The following is a 25,642-nucleotide window of genomic DNA, read 5'->3' on the forward strand; positions in this document are numbered from 1 at the left end:
TGTATGGATAGTGGACCATGTGGCTGCTCTACATATTTCCTGTAAAGGAATGTTTCCCAGGAAAGCCATGGACGCCCCTAACTTCCGTGTTGAGTGGGCTCTTGGGGGAATCGTTAATGTGCGTTTAGCTTTTAGGTAGCAAATCTGAATACATTTAACGATCCATCTGGCTATACCTGCTTTGGAAATGGTGTTGCCCTTGTGTTGTGGAGAAAAGGCAACGAAAAGTTGTTTTGTTTTCCTAAAGTCCTTAGTTCTGTCTATGTAGTACATGAGGGCCCTCTTTACATCTAGTGTATGGAGCATTCTCTCAGCAACATTCTGTGGATTTTGAAAGATAACAGGCAGTTCGATAGTTTGATTCATGTGGAACTGCGATATTACTTTAGGCATGAATTTGGGGTTGGTACGTAGTACGACCCTGTTTGCGTGAACCTGTATGAATGGCTCTTGAATGGTTAGTGCCTGGAGTTCATTAACTCTTCTTAACGAAGTAATTGCTACTAGGAAAGCTACTTTCCAGGTGAGGAATTGAATCTCACATGAATGGAGAGGTTCGAAGGGTGGACCCATCAGTCTGGTGAGGACCAAATTGAGGTTCCACACCGGTGCTGGTGGGTGTCTTGGGGGAATTACTCTTGAGTCCCTCCAAGAAGGCTTTGATGGCAGGCACTCTGAATAAAGAGAGGTGCTGCCTGTTTTGGAGATAGGCTGCTATTGCGGTTAAATGGATACGTATTGAGGTGTATGCCAGATTGCGTCGGTATAGGTGTAAGAGGTAACAGATGATGTTTTGAATGGATGCGTCTAGCGGGTTAATGTCATTGTTGTTACAATAAATGACAAACCTCTTCCATTTGGCTGCATAGCAAGCTCTGGTAGTGGGTCTCCTAGCTTCCTTAATGATCTCCATACAGTCAGGTGGCAGGTTTAGGTAGCCAAACTCTAGGACTTCAGGAGCCAGATTGCCAGGTTCAGCTGTTGCGGATCTGGGTGCTGAATTTCGCCATGGTTCTGCGTTAAAAGTGCGGGTTTGATCCGCAGCCTTTGATGCGGCACCACGGAAAGTTCTAGAAAGGTGGTGTACCATGGTTGGCGCGCCCATGTGGGAGCAACTAGGATGAGTGTCAGAGAGTGTTGTCGCAGTTTGCGTGCCACTAGCGGTATCAATGGCGCTGGGGCAAAAGCGTACGCAAATCTGCCGGACCAGTTCATCCATATCGCATTGCCCTGTGACTGAGGATGTGGGAACCTGGCGGCAAAGCTTCGGCATTTTGCGTTTTCGTTTGTGGCGAATAGGTCTATCTCTGGATGACCCCATTGTTGGAAGTACGGTTGGAGTACTGATGGGTGTAGCTCCCACTCGTGCATCTGGTGGCTGTGTCTGCTGAGCAGATCCGCCATCTGGTTGTCCTTGCCGGGGAGGTGTTCTGCCATGAGGAATATGTTCCTCTGAATGGCCCACTTCCACATGCTCTGAGCCAGATAAGACAACTGTGGAGAGTGTGTTCCTCCCTGCTTCTGTATGTAGTACATGGCAGTCATGTTGTCCGTCCGGATCAACACGACTTTGTTGCACAAGTGTACTTTGAATGCCTTCATGGCTAGGAAGATTGCCATCAGTTCCAGAACGTTGATGTGCATCTTCTTCTGTTGCGTTGTCCATAGTCCCTGCACTATGTAAGTGAGTACATGAGCTCCCCAACCCTGGAGAGAGGCGTCCGCTGTCAGTATTATTTGTGGAACAGGCTCCTGGAACGGTCGGCCCTTGCAAAGGTTTTGCGGATTCCACCAATGCAGAGAGTTGTATGCCCGACCGCTCACCAACACTAGGTCTTTTAATTGCCCGTGAGCCTGATTCCATTGACGTGCCAAGCACTCCTGAAGCGGGCGCATATGTAGTCTTGCGTGCGGGTCTAAGAAGATGCAGGAGGCCATCATGCCTATCAACTGCATGAACACTCGCGCAGGAAGGGAGTGTTGAGGTTTGAACTTTGAGATCAGCAGTTGCATGCTGTTGATCCTCACTAAATTTGGCTGAGCTGTGGCTGCCAGAGTGTTTATGGTCGCGCCCAGGTACTGTCGTACGTGTGCGGGTTGGAGATGTGATTTTGGGTAATTTAGTGAGAATCCCAGACTGTGAAGAAGGTGAATGGTGAGGGACATGTGGCTGGCACATTGCTGGGCTGACTTTGCCTGAACAAGCCAGTCGTCCAGGTAAGGGTAGACGTGAATATGTTGTCTCCGTAGATGTGCAGCCACCGTAGCGAGGCACTTGGTGAAAACCCTGGGTGCTGTTGTCACTCCGAAGGGGAGAACTTTGAATTGATAGTGCTGATCCTGAATAGTGAACCTGAGATATTTCCTGTGTGATGGGTGTATGGGTATGTGGAAATACGCAACTTTGAGGTCTAGTGTGGCTAGGAAGTCTCCCTGACTGAGCAGCGGGAGAACCTGCTGTAGGGTGAGCATATGGAAATGCTCTGAGAGAATGTAGTGGTTGAGGGGTCTCAGGTCTAGTATAGGTCTGAGTGACCCGTCCTTCTTTGGGATTAAGAAGTACAGTGAGTACACCCCTGTCCCCTGCTGGTTGATGGGCACGACCTCTATTGCACCTTTTTGCAGCATACTTAGCACTTCCTGCTGCAATAATGCTAAGTGCTCTACGGACATAGGACGGTGCTTTGGCGGTATGTTGGGTGGAGTGGAGGTTAATTCGAGACAGTAACCGTGCTGGATAATGTCCCTGACCCACCTGTGGTGACGGCTTTCCACGTGGACAGGAACCGCTGGAGTCTCCCCCCCGACAGGTGTTATGTGGTCGGGGGGAAGGGAGAGGGCGTCACTGTTTTTTTTGGGGGGGAGGACCTGGTGTTGCCGTAACCACGTCCTCTGCCCTTGGTGCTGGAGCCACGATATCCACCTCTGTTGGTTTTATCGTAGGTACTCTGTGTGCCTCCTTTAGTGTATTGCTGCTGTGACCCCTGGCCTCTAGCTCCTCCTCTATTACCGGGGCGACGAAAGGAGCCACTACGAAATTGCTGCGTCTGCAGAGCCCCCATTGATTTCGCAGTGTCCGTGTCTTTTTTAATTTTTTCGAGGGTAGTATCAACCTCAGGGCCGAATAAGTAGTCGGGTTTGACTGGCTGATTTAGGATGTTGTTTTGAATCTCTGGCTTGAATCCTGAGATTCTCAACCATGCGTGTCGTCGTAACAGGACGCTGGTGTTGATTGCCCTTGCTGCTGTGTCGGCAGCATCGAGGGCACACTTGATGGATGCATTAGTAAGGAGTTGTCCCTCTCTGATGAGGAGCTCCGCTGCCTCTTTGTATTCATCTGGCAAATGCTGGAGTAGTGATTCTAGCGTGTCGTAGTGTGAACGATCATAACGGGCCAGGCGTGCCTGTGTGTTGGCAATGCGCCAGATGTTTGCGGCTTGCGCTGCAATTCTTTTGCCCGATGTCTCCAGCACTTTGGACTCCTTGTCTGGGGGAGGAGCATCACCTGTTGTCTGCGAATGGGCTCGTTTGCGAGCGTTAGCAACCACCATGGAGTCCAGAGGTAACTGACCTCTAATGTACATAGGGTCTCCGGGTGCAGGCTTGTATTTTTTTTCAATCCTGGGGTTTAGCACCCGTGCCCTAGTTGTTTCTTTGAAAATGTCCTTTGCAGGTTTGAGAACTCCTTTCAACATGGGCAGAATTTTGACAGTTCTTTCTGAAGAGGCGAAAGAGTCCACCAAGAAGTCTTCCTCAACAGTGTCAGAATGGAGTTCTACTCCATGATTGGCGGCAGCCCGTTCTATGAGGGCATTGAAGGCAGCAGTGTCCTCTGTGGGAGATGTCTTGGCGCTGTAAAGCTGCGTGTCCTGGGTATCTGGCGCGGTACCCTGGTCTGTAGGGTCATCCCATGCCTGATCTGGGTCCTGCGGATGCTCATCAGGATCGACATCCCCAGGGTAGGTGGTATCATCTCCCATGTAGTCTTCTACTGCGTCCGTTTCCGAAGGCGTAGGAGAAAAGGACTGGGGATCCTGATAGGAGGTTTGTAAGCGTTCATACAGAACTGGTTCCGACCCAGCTGGCAATTTGTGCTTGAGAGGTATTCTGTAGGAGTCCAGTCCTCTCTCTGGTGTGATCTTCCGCTTGCGGAGAATCAGTTTACCAGTGTCGGCGTCGATGAATTGCAGCTGTGAAGGCTCAGAGTCTGTGTGTCCAGTAGATGGGGACTGTGTCTGCCGGACACGTGTTCGGATCTCGAACATCTTCGGCGCCGTGGGCGGCGGCAAGCCAAAAGTGATGTTGGTTGGCGCCGCGGGTGCTTTTGGGGCCGTGTGCGTGTCGGGGCCCGACGTGGATCGGAGGGCTGCCCGTTCCCTGATGCGTTGCAACGAGGCCGCGACTTGTTGCACTGAGAACGCAGAAGGCTCTTTGGAGCCGGTCGGCACCGTGGAGGTAGGCGTCGACTGCTTTGTAGCCATGGGGTCATCGATCCGAAGACAGGTATCGACGGTCGATGGAGTCGACGACTTGGCGTGTGCCGCTGTCTTCTTCGTGGACGCCGGAGGAGCGGCCATTTTGACTTTGGTGGTCGGGGCCGACGGCTTCGGAGCCGGAGGCCGAGCCACTTTTGGGGGACCGAGGGCCTTTTTCTTCGGGTTGGTACCGATATCCGCTGCAGTGAGTTCGGCGCCGAAATCCCTTTTACTTTGTTCGGGGCCGACGGCCTTTGCTGGCGTCGAAGGAGTGGAGGGCTTCGAGGCCTTCGAGCCGATTACAGCCAGTTTCACTTTCGGTGGAACTGGTGCGACGATTGGTTTCGGTTTCGTTGAAGGGAATCCAGTCGTCTTCGTTAATAATGGCTCGTGCGGGATGTTCGAGGCCGGGCCCGAAGGCGGGGCCGAAGAACTCGGGTAAGGCCCGGAGGCGATCCCTCGACCTGAGCCTTAGAATGACGCACTTTGACGGCCTCCCTATCGACGGGTGGGCCTGGCTCCTCGCTGGAGCTATCTTTTTCGGCCCCAAAGGCCTCATCGTATTCTCCTACCTCGTCGATGACTTCTTCCCTTTGAAAAAGCACTTCATCGTCGTCTTCCGATCGGGAATCGTGTTCGGAAGCGGGGCTGTAGTTTACTTCTTCCACGCTCTCTGCGTCCTCGTCCACGGTGCTGAAGATGTTGGCCGGGGCAGGCGCCGATTGCTGCGCTTCTAATCTCGCCGCCCGTCGATTCCGGAGAGTCTTCTTCGATCGGAATCGGGCACAGGCCATACATTTCGACTCATTGTGATCCGGTGAGAGACATTTGTTGCATACCGGGTGGACGTCGATGTGAGGGTATTTTGCGTGGCATAACGGACACCGTTTGAATGGAGTCCTCGATTCCATAGTCGATGTAAGTTCGATGTTCGGACCAAACGGATCCGAAAGGCTGGAAGAAGGTTCTAAACTAGTAAAGAAAGTAGTCGATACCGAACGGGAACAGTACCGACGAAAACTAAAGGCCTTAATCTGAATATTCCTAACTTGAGCTAAGATAAGCACATCCGAACCCAATGGCGGAAAAAAACAATCTAAGGATGGAGAGGATGTACATGCGCACTGTGGTCCAGGGGAGGAGTCACCTATCTCGTGATACTTCGAAAACTCTTCCAGGACAACAACGTGCAAACATCCGGACCCAACACTAGTCGGCGATCTATGCACAGATATGAATTCAGCAGCCCACATGCCTCGAACACATAAGTACTTACCATGTTCAATTTAGGAAGAAAGTACAGTGACTGGGGTCATGACTAGCAGGTTCCCAGTCAGACCAAGTCAAAACCATACAGACACCAGGCAAAAAGTGGGGGTAACCATGCTAGAAGGATCCTACCTTCCTACACAGACTGGAAGATTTTGATTTTATGTGTACTTCTATTTTATTTTTAGCAGCACCCGATTCTAAAGATTGTCTAGACTGATAAGGAAGAAGATTGGGGTACACTTACTTTTTCACAGAAAGGTTCTCAAATCTGAATGTATAATTCCTGTGCAATATTTGTCACATAAAGGTTTCCAGATGGGGACAACCATTACATACATCCCCTGAAAATGCGTGTGTATTTGCGGCTCTTTCACAAGTTAAATACAAGCTTTTTCCAACTTTTTAATATCACTGTATTCATGTATTTAAGTTGGTCCTTCCTCATCCAAACTCACATTTCCCATCTCCAAATTCAATGTATGATTGCATAAAAATGTAGGCACCTGGAAAATTCACTGCATGTGTACTATAGTGTGCATCTACGATTTGCAGGTGCGGCCGACACTCTTTGTATACCTAATTTTTACTTAGGTGCACAAAATGTTTTGTAAATCAAGGCCTGAGACATTATTATTTGAATAAGTGTCAGGAACTAATAGATCAATTTCTACAAAATATTACAGTCTTTCAACTCAATCAAATAAAATCTTACATTTTGTCCTGCCGTGGACCACCTCCACGCACTGCGATTGGCTGACTGTTCTGTGAAAAAGCACCACCACCACCACGAATTGCACTTGGATGGGTTGGCGAAGCAGCTGGATGTTGTCCTGGACGGATAGGCTTCGCTGAATAAGATAGAAAAGAATACAATGAAACAAAATTCTTACTAATGCAGCATGAAGCTTCTGAAAAATTACATTCACAAAATTTCAGAAATTAGAGCAAACTGAACACATGCAAAAACCCAATATATGAAAGCACAAAAGAGCATAATGTGAAAAGCGGAGTACAAGCTGATCAAACGTTTCAAAGGAAAGAGCTCGAATGTCAAACATTTTAATATGTGAAAATGGAAATAGATTTTCTTCTTAAATGTTTTATTGTAAATGCTGCAATTTAGTGATTAAGTTCTCCAGTGTTGGTGTTTGCAATTTATTTAATTTAAGCAAGTTTGAGTTTATTCCATAAGCAGGTCTAGAACCTCAAGCAAAAACCTGGCGCAGACGCCTGTTCCTGTTTCTTAGTATCTCATTAACACTCGTCTACCGGTCTCTCTCACCAGCAAAATTGATAGTTTGTGTCAGAATATGGGTCTATATATAGTATACCAAAAAGAGGTATGTTGTGTAAAGAGTCCAGGTGTCCCTTATAAGTGAACAGGGGGTTGCTTTAGCAATCGCAAGGTGTTCTATTTGTGGCAGTGGGATCGAGCAGCCTTAGGCTTATTAGAGGGGAGTGTTAGGTATTTGTTGCATACACAGAATAAATGATACACACACACTCAAGAGGAAATCAACACCAAATTAGAAAAACAACTCATCTTTTCATATATTTTTCAACACGAAGAACACAATTGGGTAAGTACATTTCAGGTTTTCAAATTTAAAGTTTTTAGCAATGTTAACAACCAGTACGCTTTTACGCGGCAATGCTTTTCCTATGGAGAGAAGAAACATTTACGGCATACCGGTATTTGCAATAGGATTTCCAGGGTCCCCTTTAGGTCTTGGAGTTTTAGACGGCCAAGTTCTACCAGCAGCATGGTGTTACCTGCCCAGGTCGGTCTGGGTGCAGAGGAGCTGGACGGGTTAGTAGCCTGGCACGCTACACTGCTGTCAGAGGGGGCCACCTAGAAATAGGCTTCAAAGGGGAACTTGGGAACATGTCTAGAAGCTCCCAACAGGGGGCTCAGTTTGTGAGGGTCCTGGGAGCAAGGGGGAACAGTTGTTTGTGGCCCCGGGCCAGGAAGTTAAGCTGCAGAGGGTTTTGGTTGACTGGCCCTCGTGCATCATAGGTGGGAAGGGTCCGCAGTCTGGACCTGCATAGGGTTACAAAACAGGACAGCTGGGCCACACTCTGTGCTGGCCTCTGCTGAGCAGACTTACTTCGTCGGCTGGTCGGTCTTCAGATTGTTGGAGTCCGGATTGGACTCAAGCATTGGTCGTGGCTAGGGGTCAGGCACCCCGGGCATTGGTGCAGGGAGGCTCACAGGAGTCTTGGTATGTAGGAAGCAGGCTCTGTATATAGTACACCACTAGGTGGTTATACCGTGCACAGAGTCCTGAGATTTCCCAGAAGTTTACATAGCTCAATTTTAACTCAAAGTACTCTAATAGTGGAAGTTTGGACGAGCAACTCTAGGCCTAAACCAAAAGAGGGTAAGACATTTATTGGACACACACTGACCAATAACTAACATACGACTCAAAAAAGAGATCCACACCAATTTTATAATACAAAAAAAAAAAGCTTTGTTTAAGTTTTATTATAAGACCAAGATCTTTGCAAAAAGGTAAGAAAGTTTTTCAGGAAAAATACTTTAGTATTTCAAACAGTTCAATGTTAACCTATGTAGGAAAACAACAATGCAGTTTCACGGGTAAGTACCCAACTGACAGTTCCAGTCTTTGGGGTTTGAGGTCTGCAGAGGGCAAGGTTCAGGTAAGCACAAAGTCTGCACTACCGGCGGCACAGGGGTGGCCGGGTGCAGAGGTCAAATTCGGAGATGGGCCCAAAGCGTTTCAATGGAGACTGGGGTGCTTGAAGCCTGAGGCACCAGAGTCCTTTCTGTAGGTTTCTTGGGGGACAGATCCACTGTCCTCAAGAGTCTCTGGACTTTGTCAAAGGGCAGGCAGTCTTTCTCAGGTTCTGAAAGTTGTTGGCTGCAGGACAGGTGTTGTCTTCTTTTGCAGGGTCCTTGAAGCTGGAGACAGGCCGGTAGGGGTCTACAGGCTTTGCTGCACAGCGTCTTCTTCGTCCTTCTTAGGTCGGCAGAAACTAGTTTGAGGATCTGGGGTAACAATCCAAATACTACATTTATAGGTGTTTTTAGGGAGTGACAGGTAGGGCAAATGGACACCTTACCTGGGGTGTCTACACCCTCAATTATGCCACCCTCCAGTGGGAGGGGGCATAGTCTTAGCCCTGATTGGAGGAGTAGCCCCATCTTCAAAAGGACGGGGACTGAAAGATGTGCTTCCCCTCGCCTCCTACATCTAAGGGGTGGAGTTGGCAGAGGTGGGCACACTCATTCTTCCTAGTTTTTCCGGCCCAAAGTGGGGGTGTAAACCGGGGTCTGCCATCTGCCACAGGTCTTACATGATCCGGGATGGGGGATCTAGGGCTGCTTCCCTGATGCCTCATTGGGAGCAGAGGAGGAGGAGGAAGAAGAGGGGTTGCGTCCAGAACCTCTCCGACCCCTTTGCCTCCCTCTATAGGATTTATAGAGGGGATTCTGCTGTTGCTGCTGCTGCTGCTGCTGCTGCTGTTGGGGCTGCCGGTAAGAGCGAAAAGACGATCTTCCAAAACCCCTAAACTTTCGAAAAGACGAACCCCTAGCAGGAGCTTGCAGTCCCAAGGATTTTGCAGTCAACCTGCTGTCCTTAAATCGCTGCAGGGCAGAGTCTGCTTTCTCCCCAAACAGATTCTGTCCGTCGAATGGCAGATCAACCAGCGTAGCTTGCACATCAGCTGAGAACCCAGAGGTACGGAGCCAAGCCTGCCTCCTTGCGGCAACAGACGACCCCATGATCCTTGCCACCGAGTCCGCAGTATCCAGGCCTGACTGGATAACTTGCCTGGCAGCCGCCTGAGTGTCCGCCACAACCTCCAAAAAGGACGACTTATCCCCCTCAGGCAACTTAGGGGCCAAAGACTTAATGGAGTCCATTAGTGCATGTACATAACGCCCCAGCAGGCATGTAGCATTAGTTGATTTTAACGCCATACTTCCTGTGGAAAAGGTCTTTTTGGCTGCCTGATCAACCTTTTTAGATTCCCTGTCAGCTGGAGACTGAGGGAAGGCACCCGAAGCATGCTTGGAACATGAAGCCTGCACAACCAAGCTGTCCGGAGATGGATGAGTTGACAAGAAGTCAGGATCCCCTGGTGCAACCTTGTACCTTCTTGCCACCTGTCTGCACACCGCCGGAGATGAAAAGGGTTTCTTCCACACCTCCAAGACCGGCTCCAAGATGGCCTCATTGAAAGGCAACAAAGGCTCTGATGTTGATGATGGAGAATGCAACACTTCTGTAAGCAAGTTGGATTTGTACTCCACAGAAGGCAGCTGCAAATCCAAAAGTTCTGCTGCCTTTTTGATCACTACATGATAGGGAGCCAATTCCTGAGGTGGAGAAGACCTGGCAGATGCATGCTCCCACTCTGGGGTTGTATCCAACCCACTAGCTTCATCAATGCCTTCAAATTCATCTGACACCTCTGTCCGATATCTCCCTTCCTCCAACACCCTCTGGGCCTCCCTCCTCGACCGGATCCGGGGAGCCGGCGTCGACGACGTCGTACGCGGCGTCGGAGGAGCCAAAGGTACCGGAGTCGGCGGCGCCATAGGTGGAGTCGGCGGCGCCGGACGCGGCGCCGATGGAGTCGGCCTCGGCGTCGAGGAAGGCTCCGAAGTCTGCTGGTCCTTCCGAGGTCGAATCGGATCTCCAGACGGCTCCGGAAACTGCCAAGAAGGCGCCATCGGCATAAAGGGGGCCTAAGCATACTGCTGCGGCACCCCCAGTGTAAAAGCCATCGAACCCATGGGACCAGTTGGTGCTCCGGATGGGTAGGCCGCCCTATTAAAAATGCCATACATAGCATTTAAGAAATTGGCAGAATCTGTACCTGGAGCCGGGAACTGAGGAAAAGGAACAGACCCTGTATTCCCTTGTGGAGTCTCCGGCGTCGGCTCCGCAGTATCTTCTACCGGAGCCTCAGACTCTTCAGGCACCGGAACAGACTCTTCCTGCTCCTGTTCATGCATGGAAGCATCCGACTCCACTCGAACCGGAGTCAATGCCTTAGACAGATCCGATGACCGCGTCGGGGACTGAGTCGGAGTCTGCTTCTTCGAAGGAGAACACCTCGGTGACTTCAAAGGTGAAGGAGAAGGAGACAAGCCTTTGCTCCGGCGTCGACGGGGCGAAGCCGACCTCGACTTCCTGGACCTCGAGGACCGACGTCGAAAAGAAGGTTTCCTCTTCTTGTGGTGCTTCTTCGACCTCGAAGACTTTGAAGTCGATGACCCCCTCTTCGACTTCTCCTTTTTCCTCCCTCTCTTCTCCTCACCGATCTTCTTCATGAAGAGCTTAGTCTTCCTCTCCTTGAGTGCTTTCGGGTTCATGCTTCTACAGCATCCGCACTCCTCCATATCGTGTTCCGAAGAGAGGCACCATAAACAGTTCTGGTGTGGATCCGTCATCGACATCAGACCTCCACATTCCCTACAGGGCTTAAAGCCCGACTTTCTAGTCGAAGACATACTCGAATTAACAGAGTAAAACGGCTAAACTACAAAGTAGCTAAAGAGCCCTGGAAAAAAACCGTTGCGCGTCGAAGGCGCGGAAAAAAGGGAACGGACGTCATCACGCCGACGTGGGCTTCTTATGGCTCCGGTGACGTCGAACGGAGTCGCGAGCGGAGCCGATGCATTATGACGTCGCCCACGTCGACGTGGCGTGCTGGGGAAGAAAAGTTCAGTGGAATGCTGGCGCAGGGGATATTCACAAGGTGAGGAATCCACTGGCAGATGTATCCATCAGAAAGTGCGGGCATCTTGCGTGTGCGCCACCTAGCGCCCCAAAAAAAACATTAGTTAGTGTTAGATTCCTTACCTTAGAAGATCCCCAGGCGTCGGACTGGATCCGGAAAGTTTTCGCAAGCAGCACTTATGCGCGTCAGTAGGTGGCGTCATGCGGCTCCGTGTCCGTCGCTGGCATCGTATGCGCCGACATGATGCCACGGAGACTACTTAGACGCCACCCATGCGCGCTGACGTCAGTTCTGTACACGACTTTCCACGCCAGGAACGCTGAGCCATGCAAGACACTGACTACGGGTGCATAAAACTAGGGCCCTAAAAAGGGATGACCTTAACCCTAAAAATCAGTTCGCAGAACGGGGAGGATGGGTGGGGCGGTAAGGAATCTAACACTAACTAAGGTTTCTTACAGATATATCGTTACCGAAGTTCATCTGAAAGAAACACGTTAGGGTTAGATTCCTTACCTTAGAATAGATACCCCAGCAATACCAACCCCGGTGGTGGGTCTGCGAACTAAGATCACACCAGAAAATCCTGGAGAACAGAACGGCCAAAGAAGCCGTCTCTCCGGACTTGGCTGTCAAGGCAATAATGCTTGGTAAAGGTATGCAGCGTGGACCACGCTGCTGCCTGACAATTATCCTGCAAAGGGACTCATCCCCACAGGAGGCTCCTTTTTAGCCAAGGAGTAACAGGCTTTAATACATAGAACGATCCACCGAGAGATAGTGTGTTTGTGCACAGCCCGACCTTTCTTGGTGCCCACGTAGCCAACAAAGAGTTGATCATCCACCCGGAACAGTTGTGTGCGCTTCAGATAGAACGAGAGCGCATGTTTTGGGTCCACACGGTGGAGCATCTCTTCCTCTTTCGAAGGATGCGGAGGCGGAAAGAAGGTGGGCAAAGTGATGGTCTGGCCGATGTGGAAGGGCGTGACAACCTTGGGCAGAAAAGAAGGACGGGTCCTCAACACCACCTTGTCCGGATGAACAGAAAGGAAAGGAGGTTTAGAAGAAAGAGCCTGGTGCTCACTCAGAGGTGATAGCAACCAGGAAAGCAGTCTTTAAGGGGAGAAGACGTAAAGGACAGTTGTGAAGCGGCTCAAAGGGAGCACACATCAAATAAGTCAACACAAGATTCAAGTCCCACTGAGGGATTATAAAGGGGACCAGAGGGAACGTGTGTGTAAGGCCTTTCAAGAAACGACTAACAGGGGACTTGAAAAGAGAAGGCTGATCTGGAAGTCTTAAGAAGGCGGAAATAGCCGAGAGATAGCCCTTGATAGTGCCCAGAGCAGAGCCCTGCTGGGCCAGAGAAAGGAGGAACTGAAGAACTTCTGAAAGAGGGGCAGAAAGGGGATCCTCAGCCTTCGCTGAGCACCATGCCACAAATGTATTCCACCTGCAGGCGTATACCGTTTTAGTCGAGGGACGCCTGGCTGCAAAGATGACATCACAGACTTCGGCAGGAAGGTCAAAAGCTTTCAACTGTCGCCGCTCAATCTTCACGCATGGAGGTGGAGGCTGGACAGGTTCGGGTGAAGGACTGTCCCCTGCTGCTGCGACAGAAGATCCTCCCGAAGAGGCAGTCGGATCAGAAGACAGATTGCCAGACTGAGTAGCTTGGGATACCATACTCTTCTTGCCCAATTCAGAGCCACCAGAATGACTTGGGCCTGGTCGCGCCTGATCTTCTTCAGCACCCTGGGCAGAAGTGGTATAGGCGGAAAGGCGTACAACAGTCCGCAACTCCACTTGCGACAAAAAGAGTCTCCGAGCGAGTGCCGCCTTGGAAATGCCAACGCGCAGAATTGATAACATTGCGCATTCTCTTTCGGTGGCGAATACATCTAACCAAGACTCTCCCCACTGCAGAAAGAGATCCAACATGCATCTGCGGCTGAGTTCGTCCGCCCTGGCGTTCAGGAAGCCTGCCAGGTGTTGAACCACCAGAGACATGCCCCAATGTTCCAGCCATGCCCAGAGGCGCAGAGCCTCCTCACATAGGGTCCATGACCCCACCCCGCCCTCTTTGTTGCAATACCATATGGCGGTGGTGTGGTCTGTGAACACCTGCACTACCTGTCCCCGGACAGAGGGAAGGAAGGCTTTCAGAGCAAGTCGGATCGACCGCAGCTCCAGAAGGTTGATATGGAGCCGGAACTCCGCCGGAGACCAGAGGCCCCTGATCTCCGCCTCTCCCATGTGGCCAACCCATCCCAGGAGGGACACATCCGTCCCCACTGCGAAGATGAGCTGCAACCACCGCCATCACTTTCGTGAACACCCGAGGGGCGCTGGTAAGGCCAAAGGGGAGCACGGTAAACTGGAAGTGCTCGTGGCCTACCATGAACCGCAGGTAACGCCGGTGGGCTGGCAGGACGGGAACATGAAAATAGGCATCCTGCAAGTCCAACGTTACCATCCAGTCTCCTGGATCGAGACCATACAAGACCTGAGCCAAAGTCAACATCATGAACTTCTTCTTCCGGAGGAAGCGGTTGACGTTCCGGAGGTCAAAGATGGGACGCAGACCTGTCCCCCCCCCCCCCCCCCCCCTCCCCTCTGTCCTCCTTGGGGACCAGAAAGTAGTGGGAATAACAACCACTCACTACTTCTGGCCCAGGAACACACTCGGTGACGCCTTGGCCAAGAGGGCCGTGACTTCCTGCTGGAGAAGCACCAAGTGTTCCCCCGACATGTGGTGGTACTGGGGTGGCATGGCTGGAGGGGTGGACTGAAAGGGAAGGGAGTAACCTTTGTGGATGATCTGCAACACCCACTTGCCCGATGTGATAGCGTGCCAGTGGGGAAGGTGATGGCAGAGCCTGCCACCCAAAGTTCGGATTAGGAAGGTTTGAAGGTAGAAGCAGCGGGCGGAGGTGGATTGACCCCCATGCTGATTCCCAGACCCACCCCTGCCGAAACTGCGTCCGCGGCCACGCTGAGCCTGGTTCTGCACAGGCTTGCTGAAGGAACATGCCTGGGCAACCCTTCCGTGGCCACGAAAGGAACGAAAACCAGGAGTGGCTGGGCTTTTCGTGGAAAGACCTAAGGACTTGGTTGTGGCCCGCGAGTCCTTAAAACGCTCCAGTGCACTGTCTGCTTTATCGCCTAACAGGCGAGTGCCATCAAAGCGCATGTCCATGAGTGAGCTTTGGACATCTGGCCAGAACCCGGTAGATCTCAACTAGACGTGGCGACGAAGCGCCAAAGTCGTAGCAATTGCTCTACCCAGTGAGTCCACGGTGTCCAAACCACACCGAATGGCGAACTTAGCTGCATCTTTACCATTGGCAACAGCTCGGGACAGCACGGCGTGGGTCTCTTCAGGACACTGAGGCAACACCTGTGCCACTCTAGCCCACACCACGTGGGAATAGCGGCCCAATAGGCAGGCGGTGTTCACCGACCGCAGCCCTAAGCTGGCCGAAGAGAACAACCGCTTGGAGAACTGCACCAGCTTCTTAGAGTCCTTATCCGGCGGAGCCGTGGGAAAGGCACTCTGGGACGTCGAAGCATGGATGAGAAGGCTCTCTGGCGTAGGATGGGTGGTCAGAAAGACAGGGTCACCTGGCGCCAGACGATGACGCCTGGCGACGTTCTTATCCACAGGGGCCCCTGTGGCCGCGACCAAGTGCCCAGTAAGACGTCAGTGAGGGCGTCATTAAATGGCAGCATGGGCTCCGGCGAAGCGGACGCCGTCTGGAGCACCTCAGTGAGGAGATTAGTTTTTAGGGCCACTGTAGGGAGATCTAGGTTGAGGACCTCAGCTGCCCGACGGAGCACCATCGTGTAAGAATCGCCCTCCTCCATGGTAGGCAGAGGAGAGGGAAACCCTGGGTCAGAGGAGACATCAAGGCCGCCGGTCTCCTCTAACTTGTCCGCCCAGTCCTGCTCAGAGTCACACTGACTAGCAAGAGGGTCCTCGGACCCCTCCCAGTCGTCCTCCACCTCCGCCGTATGTGGTACAGACTGCGGCAGCAGGGCAGGGACCAGGGAAGGAACAAACTGCGCCAAGGGGGCCGAACCGGCGCCGTGTCCCAATGCGGATCCCAAGAAGGGACAAAATTGTCCTGGAACCTGGGCAGGGACAGAACAAATGGCATCCACTGCGGCGCCGGAGCCGAGGGTGGCGCTGGGGCCGGAGCCAGCAGCGTGGGACCTTGTGGCGCCGTGGCCGGAGCCTGCGGCGCAGGATCCGGCGGCCCGACAGGATCCCAACACGGGACCGCGGGGCCCGAGGGCGCGCCGGTGGGAGCCCGAGGCCTAAACAGGTGGTCCATGGTAGCAAGAAATTCTTGCACAGGTGCGGGAGTCGCCGTCGGACCCGGAAAAGGAGGGTAGGCCGCGGGACTCCCGGGCTCTCAAGGAGCCGCAGGGGCAGAACCCCTGTCCGCCTCGTCCACATCCGGAGACAGACGGGGGGACGTCGGAGAGCGACAACGCTTCTTCGACTTCTTTTCGTGTTGTCTCTTACCCGAATCCGAGGGTGAAGACTTGGAGCCCGAGGAGCGATGATGGTGGCCCCACGAGCGTTCTCTGGAGTGGCCCCTGGACCGTGAACGGCGCTGGGACGAGTGCCGGACCTCAAGCAGCTTCCGGCGCCGCTCCCACAAGGGGCCTTCGGGGCCATGGCCAGACAGGCCATACAGGACGGGGAGTGGTCGCTCTTCAGGCAGTAGAGACAGACGTCGTGGGGGTCCGCCACCGGCATATTGCGACGGCAGCCCCCACAAGACTTAAAACCAGGCATCCCTACGTGCACCCGAGTAGACTCAAACTTACAGGAGACAAAAGTCGCAAAAAGATAGTCAAAAAGTGCCGAAGGTACGTGCTCTAACCGGATCTGCGCTTACTGGCGCAGAAAAAGAAAGAACTGACGTCAGCGCGCATGGGTGGCACCTAAGTAGTCTCCGTGACGTCATCTCGGCGCATACGACGCCAGCGACGGACACGGAGCCGCACGACGCCACCTACTGACGCGCAGACGGACTGCTAGCGAAAACTTTCCGGATCCAGTCTGACGCCTGGGGATATTCTAAGGTAAGGAATCGAACACTAACGTGTTTCTTTCAGATATCTTTCATAGATTCACATGCCTGACTCATTCCCGTCGCCGAGATGTGAGTCCCACGGTAAAATACAAAAGTAGTGCCATAAGTAATAAATAGGCTAAAGGCTATATCTTAGTAGCCTATCTCCGTCCTTATATCAAAAGGATCACAAGTCAGCTATCAGCACCCTCTAGAACACTCCCAACAGAAGCAGTTCTCCTCAGATTTTCCAAGCACAAGTGGGAAGTAAATACCACTAAAATCACTAAGAACTGGTTCCACGGGGAGGAGGGTGGGTGCATGTGAATCTATGAAAGATACCAATACTGGATAACTATAGTTACAGGTAAGTAAGAAATATGCTACTTACCAGTATGCATCTGTTCTTGGCATGTAGAGCTGCAGAGTCACACACTTAGGATAGTAAATCGCCATCTGGTGTTGGGCTCCGATGCTTCCAGGTTGTTGTCTTCGGAAGAAGTCTTTGGTCACGAGATAGGTGACTCCACCCTTGGACGACAGCGCGCATGGGCATCAACTCCATCGTTAGATTGTTTTTCGCCATGATGGGAAATGATGGAGTTGGTAGAAAAGAGAGAGAGATGTCCATGTGTGTTGTCTAAGTAAGACAATTCTGGAACAGATACAGGTCCCGGGGAGGTGGGTGGGTGTGTGGGACTCTGCAGCTCTACATGCCAAGAACAGATGCATACTGGTAAGTAGCATATTCCGTTCGAGGCATATGAGCTGCAGATCACACACTTAGGATAGACTATATAGCAGTATCTCCCCTAGCGGTGGTCACCTGTATCGGTTGCAGCAGTTTGAAACAAAGTTTTAAGGACAGCCTGACCCACAGAAGCTTGTTGCTTTGCTTGTACATCAACACAATAGTGTTTGGTAAAGGTGTGTTGTAGACCATGTGGCTGCCTTACAAGTATCTTCTAAGGGAATGTTCCCTAAGAATGCCATGGAAGCCCCTATTTTGCGTGTGGAATGCGCTCTAGGGGGAACGGTTAGTGTGCGTTTAGCCTTGTGGTAGCATTTTTGGATACATTTAACTATCCACCTAGCTATCCCAGATTTGGAAATGGGGTTGCCTTTATGTGGTGGAGAGAAAGCGACAAACAATTGTTTTGTTTTGCGGAACGATTTGGTTCTGTCGATGTAGTAAAGAAGAGCTCTTTTAACGTCTAGGGTATGAAGAGGTCAGCTACCGAGTCTGGATTTGGGAAGAATACTGGTAACTCTATTGATTGGTTAAGATGGAACGGAGATATGACTTTTGGAAGGAATTTCGGATTTGTTCCAAGAACCACTTTGTTACGGTGTAATTGTAAGAATGGTTCTTGTATGGTTAAAGCCTGGATCTCACTTACCCTTCTGAGGGATGTGATCGCGATAAGGAAAGCCACTTTCCATGTGAGGAACTGTAGTTCGCATTTATGCAGAGGTTCAAATGGGGGATCCATGAGCCTTGTAAGAACAATGTTTAGATTCCACACTGGAGAGGGTGGTAATCTGGGAGGAATACTTCTTTTTAGTCCTTCCATGAAGGCTTTGATCGCAGGTACTCTAAAGAGTGACAAGTGTTGTCTATTTTGTAAGTAGGCTGCTAATGCTGCTAGGTGGAGACGTCTGGATGAGTATGCCAAGTTACATCTTTGCAAGTGCAGTAAGTAGCAAATGATGTCCTGGATGAATGCATCCAGTGGGTTTATATGATTGTTAGTGCAGTAAATGGCAAATCTTTTCCATTTTGCAGCGTAGCAGGCTCTAGTGGTAGGTCTTCTGGCCTCTCTTATAATATTCATGCAGACTGGTGGTAGGTTGAGATAACCGAACTCTAGGACTTCAGGAGCCAGATTGCCAGGTTCAGTTGACCTGGATCTGGGTGTCTGATTTCTCCATGGTTCTGGGTTAATAAGGACGAGGAGAGATGCAGTTTTTGGTGTGGCACGAGCAAGAGTTCCAGTAGTGTTGGGAACCACGGTTGGCGTGCCCATGTGGGAGCTACTAAGATTAGTTTGAGAGACTGTTGCCTGAGCTTGCTACCACTAATGGAATGAGTGGGAGAGGCGGAAAAGCGTACGCAAATCTGCCTGACCAGTTCATCCATATTGCATTGCCCTTTGACTCCGGGTGGGGGAACCTGGCGGTGAAGGTTGGGCATTTTGCGTTTTCGTGTGTGTCGAACAGATCTATGTCTGGTTGGCCCCATTGTTGGAAAAAGGGTATTAGGACTTGGGGATGTAGTTCCCATTCGTGGATCTGTTGAGTCTGTCGACTCAATAGATCGGCAATCTGATTATGAACCCCTGGAAGGTGTTCTGTAAGTAGGTATATGTTCTGGGGAATGGCCCATCTCCAAATGTTCTGTGCGAGCAGGGACAGCTGGAGAGAATGTGTGCCCCCCTGTTTCTGTATGTAATACATGGCTGTCATGTTGTCTGTCCGGATGAGGACAGTTTTGTTTTGAAGATGTAGTTGGAATGATTTCAGTGCTAGGAAAACCGCTAGCAGTTCCAGGTAATTGATATGGAGCACTTTCTGTTGAGTGGTCCATTTGCCCCGAGTGGTGTGTCCGAGGAGATGGGCTCCCCATCCTGTGAGTGATGCGTCCGTTGTCAGCACTATTTGTGGAAGAGGCTCTAGGAACGGCCGCCCTTTGGACAGGTTTTTTATGTTCCACCATTTGAGAGAGCGATGTGTGCGGCTGTCCACCAACACCAGATCTGTAAGTTGTCCGTGAGGCTGGTTCCACTGACGTGCTAGACATTCTTGCAAGGGACGCATTTGAAGTCTTGCATAAGGCACAATGAAGATGCATGACGCCATCATGCCTATGAGTTGCATGAACACTCTTGCTGGAAGAGTGTTGGGTTTGAAATTTTGCGATAAGAGCTTGTATATTGGTTATCCTGGCTGGGCTGGTATATGCTAGGGCTTTGGAGGTGTTTATGGTGGCTCCTAGATACTGATGTATGTGAGAGGGTTGGAGATGAGATTCGGGATAGTTCATTGTGAATCCCAAGTTGTGTAAGATTTGGATAGTTTGGTGAGTGTGTAGAACACATTTGCTGAATGAGTTGGCTTTTATTAGCCAGTCGTCTAGATACGGGAAGACATAAATTTGTTGTCTTCTGAGATGTGCTGCTACTCCTGCTAGACATTTGGTGAATACTCTGGGTGCGGTTGTTACTCCGAATGGAAGGACTGTAAACTGGTAGAGTTATCCGTCCACCACAAACCGTAGGTACTTCCTGTGAGCAGGATGTATGGGAATGTGGAAGTAGGCATCCTTGAGATCTAGTGTGGCAAGGAAATTGCCTTGTTGTAGTAGTGGGAGCACTTGTTGAAGAGCGATCATATGGAAATGATCTGAGTTTATATACAGATTTAGGGGTCTGAGGTCGAGTATTGGTCTTAGAGTCCCGTCCTTTTTGGAGATTAGGAAGGATAGTGAGTATACCCCAGTACCCTGATGTTGTAAGGGAACTGACTCTATTGCGTGTTTTTGAAGCAATGAGTGAACCTCTTGTTTGAGGAGCGCAAGATGGTCTGGTGACATGGAACGCTGTTTGGGTGGTATATGCAGGGGGGGGGGGGGGGGGGGGGGGGGAGGGGGTAGTTATTGGTGAGTTCCAGGCAGTAACCATACTGGATAATTTGTCTTACCCACTTGTCTGTTGTGATGGAGTTCCAGACAGGTAGGAACTGTTTGAGTCTTCCCCCGACTGGAGTGGAATGGTCTGGGGGGAGTGGAGGAAAGTCACTGTTTTGTGGCAGGGGAGGTGCGAGTGTTGGTATTGCCTCGACCTCGTCCCTTGTTGTTGTTTCCTCAATATCCTCCTCTAAAATATCCTCTACTGGGGGATGTTTGTGTAGCAGGTTTGAACGTAGAGGAGGTGTCCGCTCCCATATTCTTGGAGGCTCCTCTGTAGAAGGAGCGTCGAAAGGAGCCACGTGGTTGTGGAGACTGTAATGCTCCCATGGACTTAGCAGTCTCAGTGTCTTTTTTCATTTTTTCAAGGGCAGTGTCTACTGCTGGCCCAAATAGCTGTTCTTGGTTGAATGGCTGACTAAGTATGGTAGTTTGTACCTCTGGCTTAAAGCCTGAAGAACAAGTTACTTACCTTCGGTAACGATGTATCTGTAAGAAACATTAGTTAGTTAGATTCCTCACCTTAGAATATCCCCAGGCGTCAGACTGGATCCGGAAGATTTTTCGTCAGCAATACCCCTTGCGCGTCGCTAGGCGTCGTCTGCGGCTCCGCGTCCGTCGTCGGCGTCGTGCGCCGGAATGACGTCGGAGTACTTAGACGCCGCCCTCGCGCGCTGACGTCAGTTCTTGTACATAGCTTTCCGCGCCAGGAACGCAGAGCCATGCAAAGACCGACACTGGTGCCAAAAATAAAATCTAGGGGCCTGAAAAGGATAACCTTAACCCTAGATGTCAGTTCGCAGAACGGGGAGGATGGGTGGGTCGGTGAGGAATCTAACTAACTAATGTTTCTTACAGATACATCGTTACCGAAGGTAAGTAACTTGTTCATCTGAAAGAAACACGTTAGTTAGATTCCTCACCTTAGAATAGATACCCAAGCAATACCATCCCCGGTGGTGGGTCTGCGAACCAAGATCACACCAGAAAGTCCTGGAGGACAGAACGGCCAAAGAAGCCATCCCTCCGGACTTGGCTGTCAAGGCAATAATGCCTGGCAAACGTGTGTAGCGAAGCCCACGTTGCCGCCTGACAGATGTCCTGCAAGGGGACTCCCCGTCCCAAGGCAGTAGTAGCCGCCGTGGCCCGAGTAGAATGGGCGCGCAGCCCAACAGGAGGGTCCTTTTTAGCCAAGGAATAGCACATTTTTATACACAAAACGACCCACCGAGAGATGGTCCGTTTGTGCACAGCTTTCCCCTTCTTAGCGCCCACGTACCCAACAAAAAGCTGGTCGTCCACCCGGAACTGTTTTGTGCGGTCCAGATAAAAGGAGAGCGCACGTTTTGGGTCCAGACGGTGGAGCCTCTCTTCCTCTTTGGAAGGATGCGGAGGCGGAAAGAAGGTGGGCAAGGTGACAGACTGCCCAAGGTGAAATGGAGTCACCACTTTAGGAAGAAAGGAAGGACGAGGCCGAAGGACAACCTTGTCCGGATGAACAGACAGAAAAGGAGGCTTTGAAGATAAAGCCTGGAGCTCACTCACCCGTCTAGCCGAGGTGATGGCTACCAGAAAAGCAGTCTTAAGAGTCAGAAGACGAAGGGGACAATTGTGAAGAGGCTCGAAGGGAGCGCACATCAAGAATGTCAAGACCAGATTCAAGTCCCACTGAGGCATTACAAAAGGGACCGGAGGGAACGTGTGTGTAATGCCTTTGAGAAAGCGTGTAACCACAGGGGACTTGAAAAGAGAAGGCTGATCAGGAAGCCGCAAGAAGGCGGAGATGGCAGCAAGATAACCTTTCAGGGTGCCCAGGGCAGAGCCCTGCCGGGCCAGAGAAAGAAGAAAGAGGAGAACCTCAGAAAGAGGGGCGGAAAGGGGATCCACAGCCTTTGCTGTGCACTATGCCACAAATTTGTTCCACCGGCAGGCGTATACCGACTTTGTGGAGGGACGCCTGGCTGCCAGAATGATATCACAGACTTCAGGAGGCAAGTCAAATGGCATCAACTGCCGCCGCTCAATCTCCACGCATGGAGGTGGAGGCTGGACAGGTTCGGGTGGAGGACCGTCCCCTGCTGCTGCGACAGAAGATCCTCCCGAAGGGGCAGATGTATCGGGGGATCGGTCAACATACTGAGTAGCTCGGGATACCAGTATCTTCGTGCCCAATCCGGAGCCACCAAGATGACTTGGGCCCGGTCGTGCCTGATCTTCTTCAGCACTCTGGGCAGAAGTGGTATAGGCGGAAAGGCGTACAACAGACCGCAACTCCACTCGTGACGAAAAGCGTCGCCGAGCGAGTGCCGCCTTGGAAATTCCAACGCGCAGAACTGCTGACATTGCGCGTTCTCTTCGGTGGCGAATAGATCTAACCAAGGCTCTCCCCACTGCTGAAAGAGACCTTGCGCCACTTCGGAGTTCAGACGCCATTCGTGATCCATCATGCACCGGCGGCTGAGTTCGTCTGCTCTGGCGTTCAGAGAGCCCGCCAGATGTTGAACCACTAGGGTGACGCCCTGGTGTTCCAGCCATGTCCAGAGGCGCAGAGCCTCCTTCCTGACAAAGGGTCCACGACCCCACCCCGCCCTGTTTGTTGCAATACCACATGGCGGTGTTGTCCGTGAACACCTGCACGACACTTCCCCTGACAGAGGGAAGGAAGGCTTTCAGTGCAAGCCGGATCGCTCTCAACTCCAACAGGTTGATGTGGAGACGAGACTCCGCCGGAGACCAGAGGCCTCTGATCTCCGCCTCTCCCATATGGCCACCCCATCCCAGGAGGGACGCATCCGTCACTACGACATGCTCCGGTTGGGGAAGGGAGAGGCTCTTGCCCTTGACCCACTCGCGGTCCGTGAGCCACCACTGCAACTGCCGTGCAGTGCCCTCCGAGATCAAGACATGGTCGGACAGGTTGCCGTGATGCTGGGCCCACTGAAACTTCAGGTCCCACTGCAGAGCCCGCATGCGCCGCCTGGCGTGATGCACTAGTAGGATGCAGGAGGCCATCAGCCCCAGAAGCCGCAACACTAGCCTCACCGAAACCCGGGATAGAGGCCGAAAGATGGGAATCAGGGCCTGTATATCCCGACCCGCTGTTCCGGTGGATGGACCCGGAACTGCGCCGAATCGAGAACTGCTCCGATGAAGAGGAGCTTCTGAGAGGGACTCTGGTGTGACTTCGGCACGTTGATGGAAAACCCCAGCAAATGCAGGAGATCCGCCGTAGTCTGGAGGTGGGAGACGACTGCCTGGGACGAGCCCGCCTTCAACAACCAGTCGTCGAGATAGGGGAAGACTGGAACCCCTGATCTGCGCAGATGAGCTGCGACCACCGCCATCACTTTCGTGAACACCCGAGGGGCACTGGTGAGGCCGAAGGGGAGCACGGTAAACTGAAAGTGCTCTTGGCCCACCGTGAACCGCAGGTAACGCCGGTGGGCCGGCAAGACGGGGATATGGAAATATGCGTCCTGCAAGTCCAACGCTACCATCCAGTCTCCGGGGTCTAGGGCAGCTAGAACCTGAGCCAACGTTAGCATCTTGAACCTTTCCTTTCGGAGGAAGGCATTGACGTTCCGGAGATCCAAGATAGGGCGTAGGCCCCCCTTGCCCTTCTTGGGAACCAGAAAGTAGTGGGAATAACAACCACGACCTACTTCTGGACTCGGAACGCGCTCGACGGCCCCCTTGGCCAAGAGAGCCGAAACTTCCTCGCGGAGAAGATTCAAATGATCCCCCGAGATACGGTGGTGCTGCGGTGGCATGGCTGGAGGGGTCGTCTCGAAGGGGAGGGAGTAGCCCCTTCGGACGATTTGCAGCACCCACCTGTCCGATGTTATGGACCGCCAGTGGAGCAGGTGATGGCGAACTCTTTTCCGCCCACCGGCGTGGTATGGGCCTGAAAGCTCGGACTAGGAGGGCTTTGAGGCGGATGCTGCCGGGGTGGAAGTGGGCTGACCACGTCGGCCTCCATTTCCGCCACGGCGGAAACCACGTCCGCGACCGCGCGCAGGTTGGTTCTGCGGCTGGTGGCTTTGCGGACGTGAGGAGGCGCCCCTTCCTTGGCCACGAAAGGGGCGAAAAGCGGAGGTGTGCGCCCGCGGAGCCGAGAGGCCCAAGGACTTGGCCGTAGCCCGGGAGTCCTTAAAGCGGTTCAGCGCACTGTCCGCCTTCTCACCAAACAGGCGAGTGCCATCAAAGGGCATGTCCATGAGGGTGTTCTGGACATCCCCGGAAAATGACGTGGACCGCATCCAGGCGTGGCGGCGGAGCGCCACCGTGGTGGAAATCGCCCAACCCAGCGAGTCCGTGGTGTCAAGCCCACATCGTATGGCGTGCCGTGCTGCATCCCTCCCATCGGCCAAAGCCTGGTTAAGACGCGTCCGGACCTCCTCCGGACACAGGGGCAGCACGTCCTCCACCGTATCCCACAGGGAATGGGAATAACGGTCCAAGAGACAGGCGGTATTCAAGGACCGCAGGCCCAAACTAAGGGACGAGAACAGTTTCTTGCCAAACTGCTCGAGTCTCTTGGAATCCCGGTCCGGCGGAGCGGTCGGGAAGGAGGATTGGGAGGTAGAGGCCTGGATAACCAGACTCTCAGGGGTGGGGTGTTGGGACAGGAAACTGGGGTCGCCCGGAGCAGGGCGGTGGCGCCTGGCAACGTTCCTATCCACAGGAGGAACTGTGGAGGGCTTGGACCAGGTGCCCTGCAGAACGTCAGTGAGGGCCTCATTGAACGGCAGCAGAGGCTCAGTGGAGCTTGCTGAGGTTTGAAGCACCTCAGTGAGGATGTTAGTCCTCACAGCCACGGCAGGCAACTCGAGCCCAAGGGCCTCGGCCGCCTTGCGCAGCACCACAGAAAATGCTGCACCCTCCTCCGAAGCCACGGTCGGAGGAGAAGTGAATCCAGTGTCTGGCGAGGTGTCCAGCCCACTGGCCTCCCCCAGTTCATCTGCCCAGTCCTGAGAAAGCTGTGACTGAACAGCCATAGGGTCCTCGAACCCCTCCCAGTCGCCCCCTTCTTCCGATTCCTGATAAACAGGAGAAACGATCGGAACCGGACTGTAGAGATGGTAGGACTCAAGCGGCGTCGGATGCGGCGTCGGTCGACGCCGTTGCGGCGCCGGGTCCGGAGGAGGGCTAAACTGGGGCGGTGTCGGCGCCAAAGGCGTCGGCGGCGCCGGAGGTGTAGGCGGTGGAGGAGTGACTAGGTCAACCGGCGTCGACGGGGGCACAGGCATGGGCCCCGCGGGGACCTGCGGCGTCGAGACCGGAGTCGTCGACGGCGCCGGGGCCGGAGCCGCCGGCAGGCAAGGTCGCCCAGTCGAGTCCGCGGGACCCGAAGGCGCGCCAGCGGGCGTCGACGGCGGGGCCAGGCTCCTCATGGCCGAGAGGAA

General features: G+C 52.5%; 1 protein-coding gene across 2 annotated transcripts in view; it reads right to left on the reverse strand.

Moving 5' to 3' along the window:
* KIF5B (kinesin family member 5B) overlaps positions 1 to 25,642 on the reverse strand; it is a 721,610-nt gene that overhangs the window by 66,827 nt on the left and 629,141 nt on the right. For both annotated transcript variants that reach the window (XM_085631849.1, XM_085631850.1), the window contains exon 25: positions 6,460 to 6,595. In XM_085631849.1, the coding sequence (XP_085487975.1) occupies positions 6,460 to 6,595 (136 nt within the window). The remainder of the gene's footprint in view (positions 1 to 6,459; positions 6,596 to 25,642) is intronic.

Source organism: Triturus cristatus, chromosome 10 (assembly GCF_964204655.1).
Source record: "Triturus cristatus chromosome 10, aTriCri1.1, whole genome shotgun sequence".
NCBI lineage: Eukaryota > Metazoa > Chordata > Amphibia > Caudata > Salamandridae > Triturus > Triturus cristatus.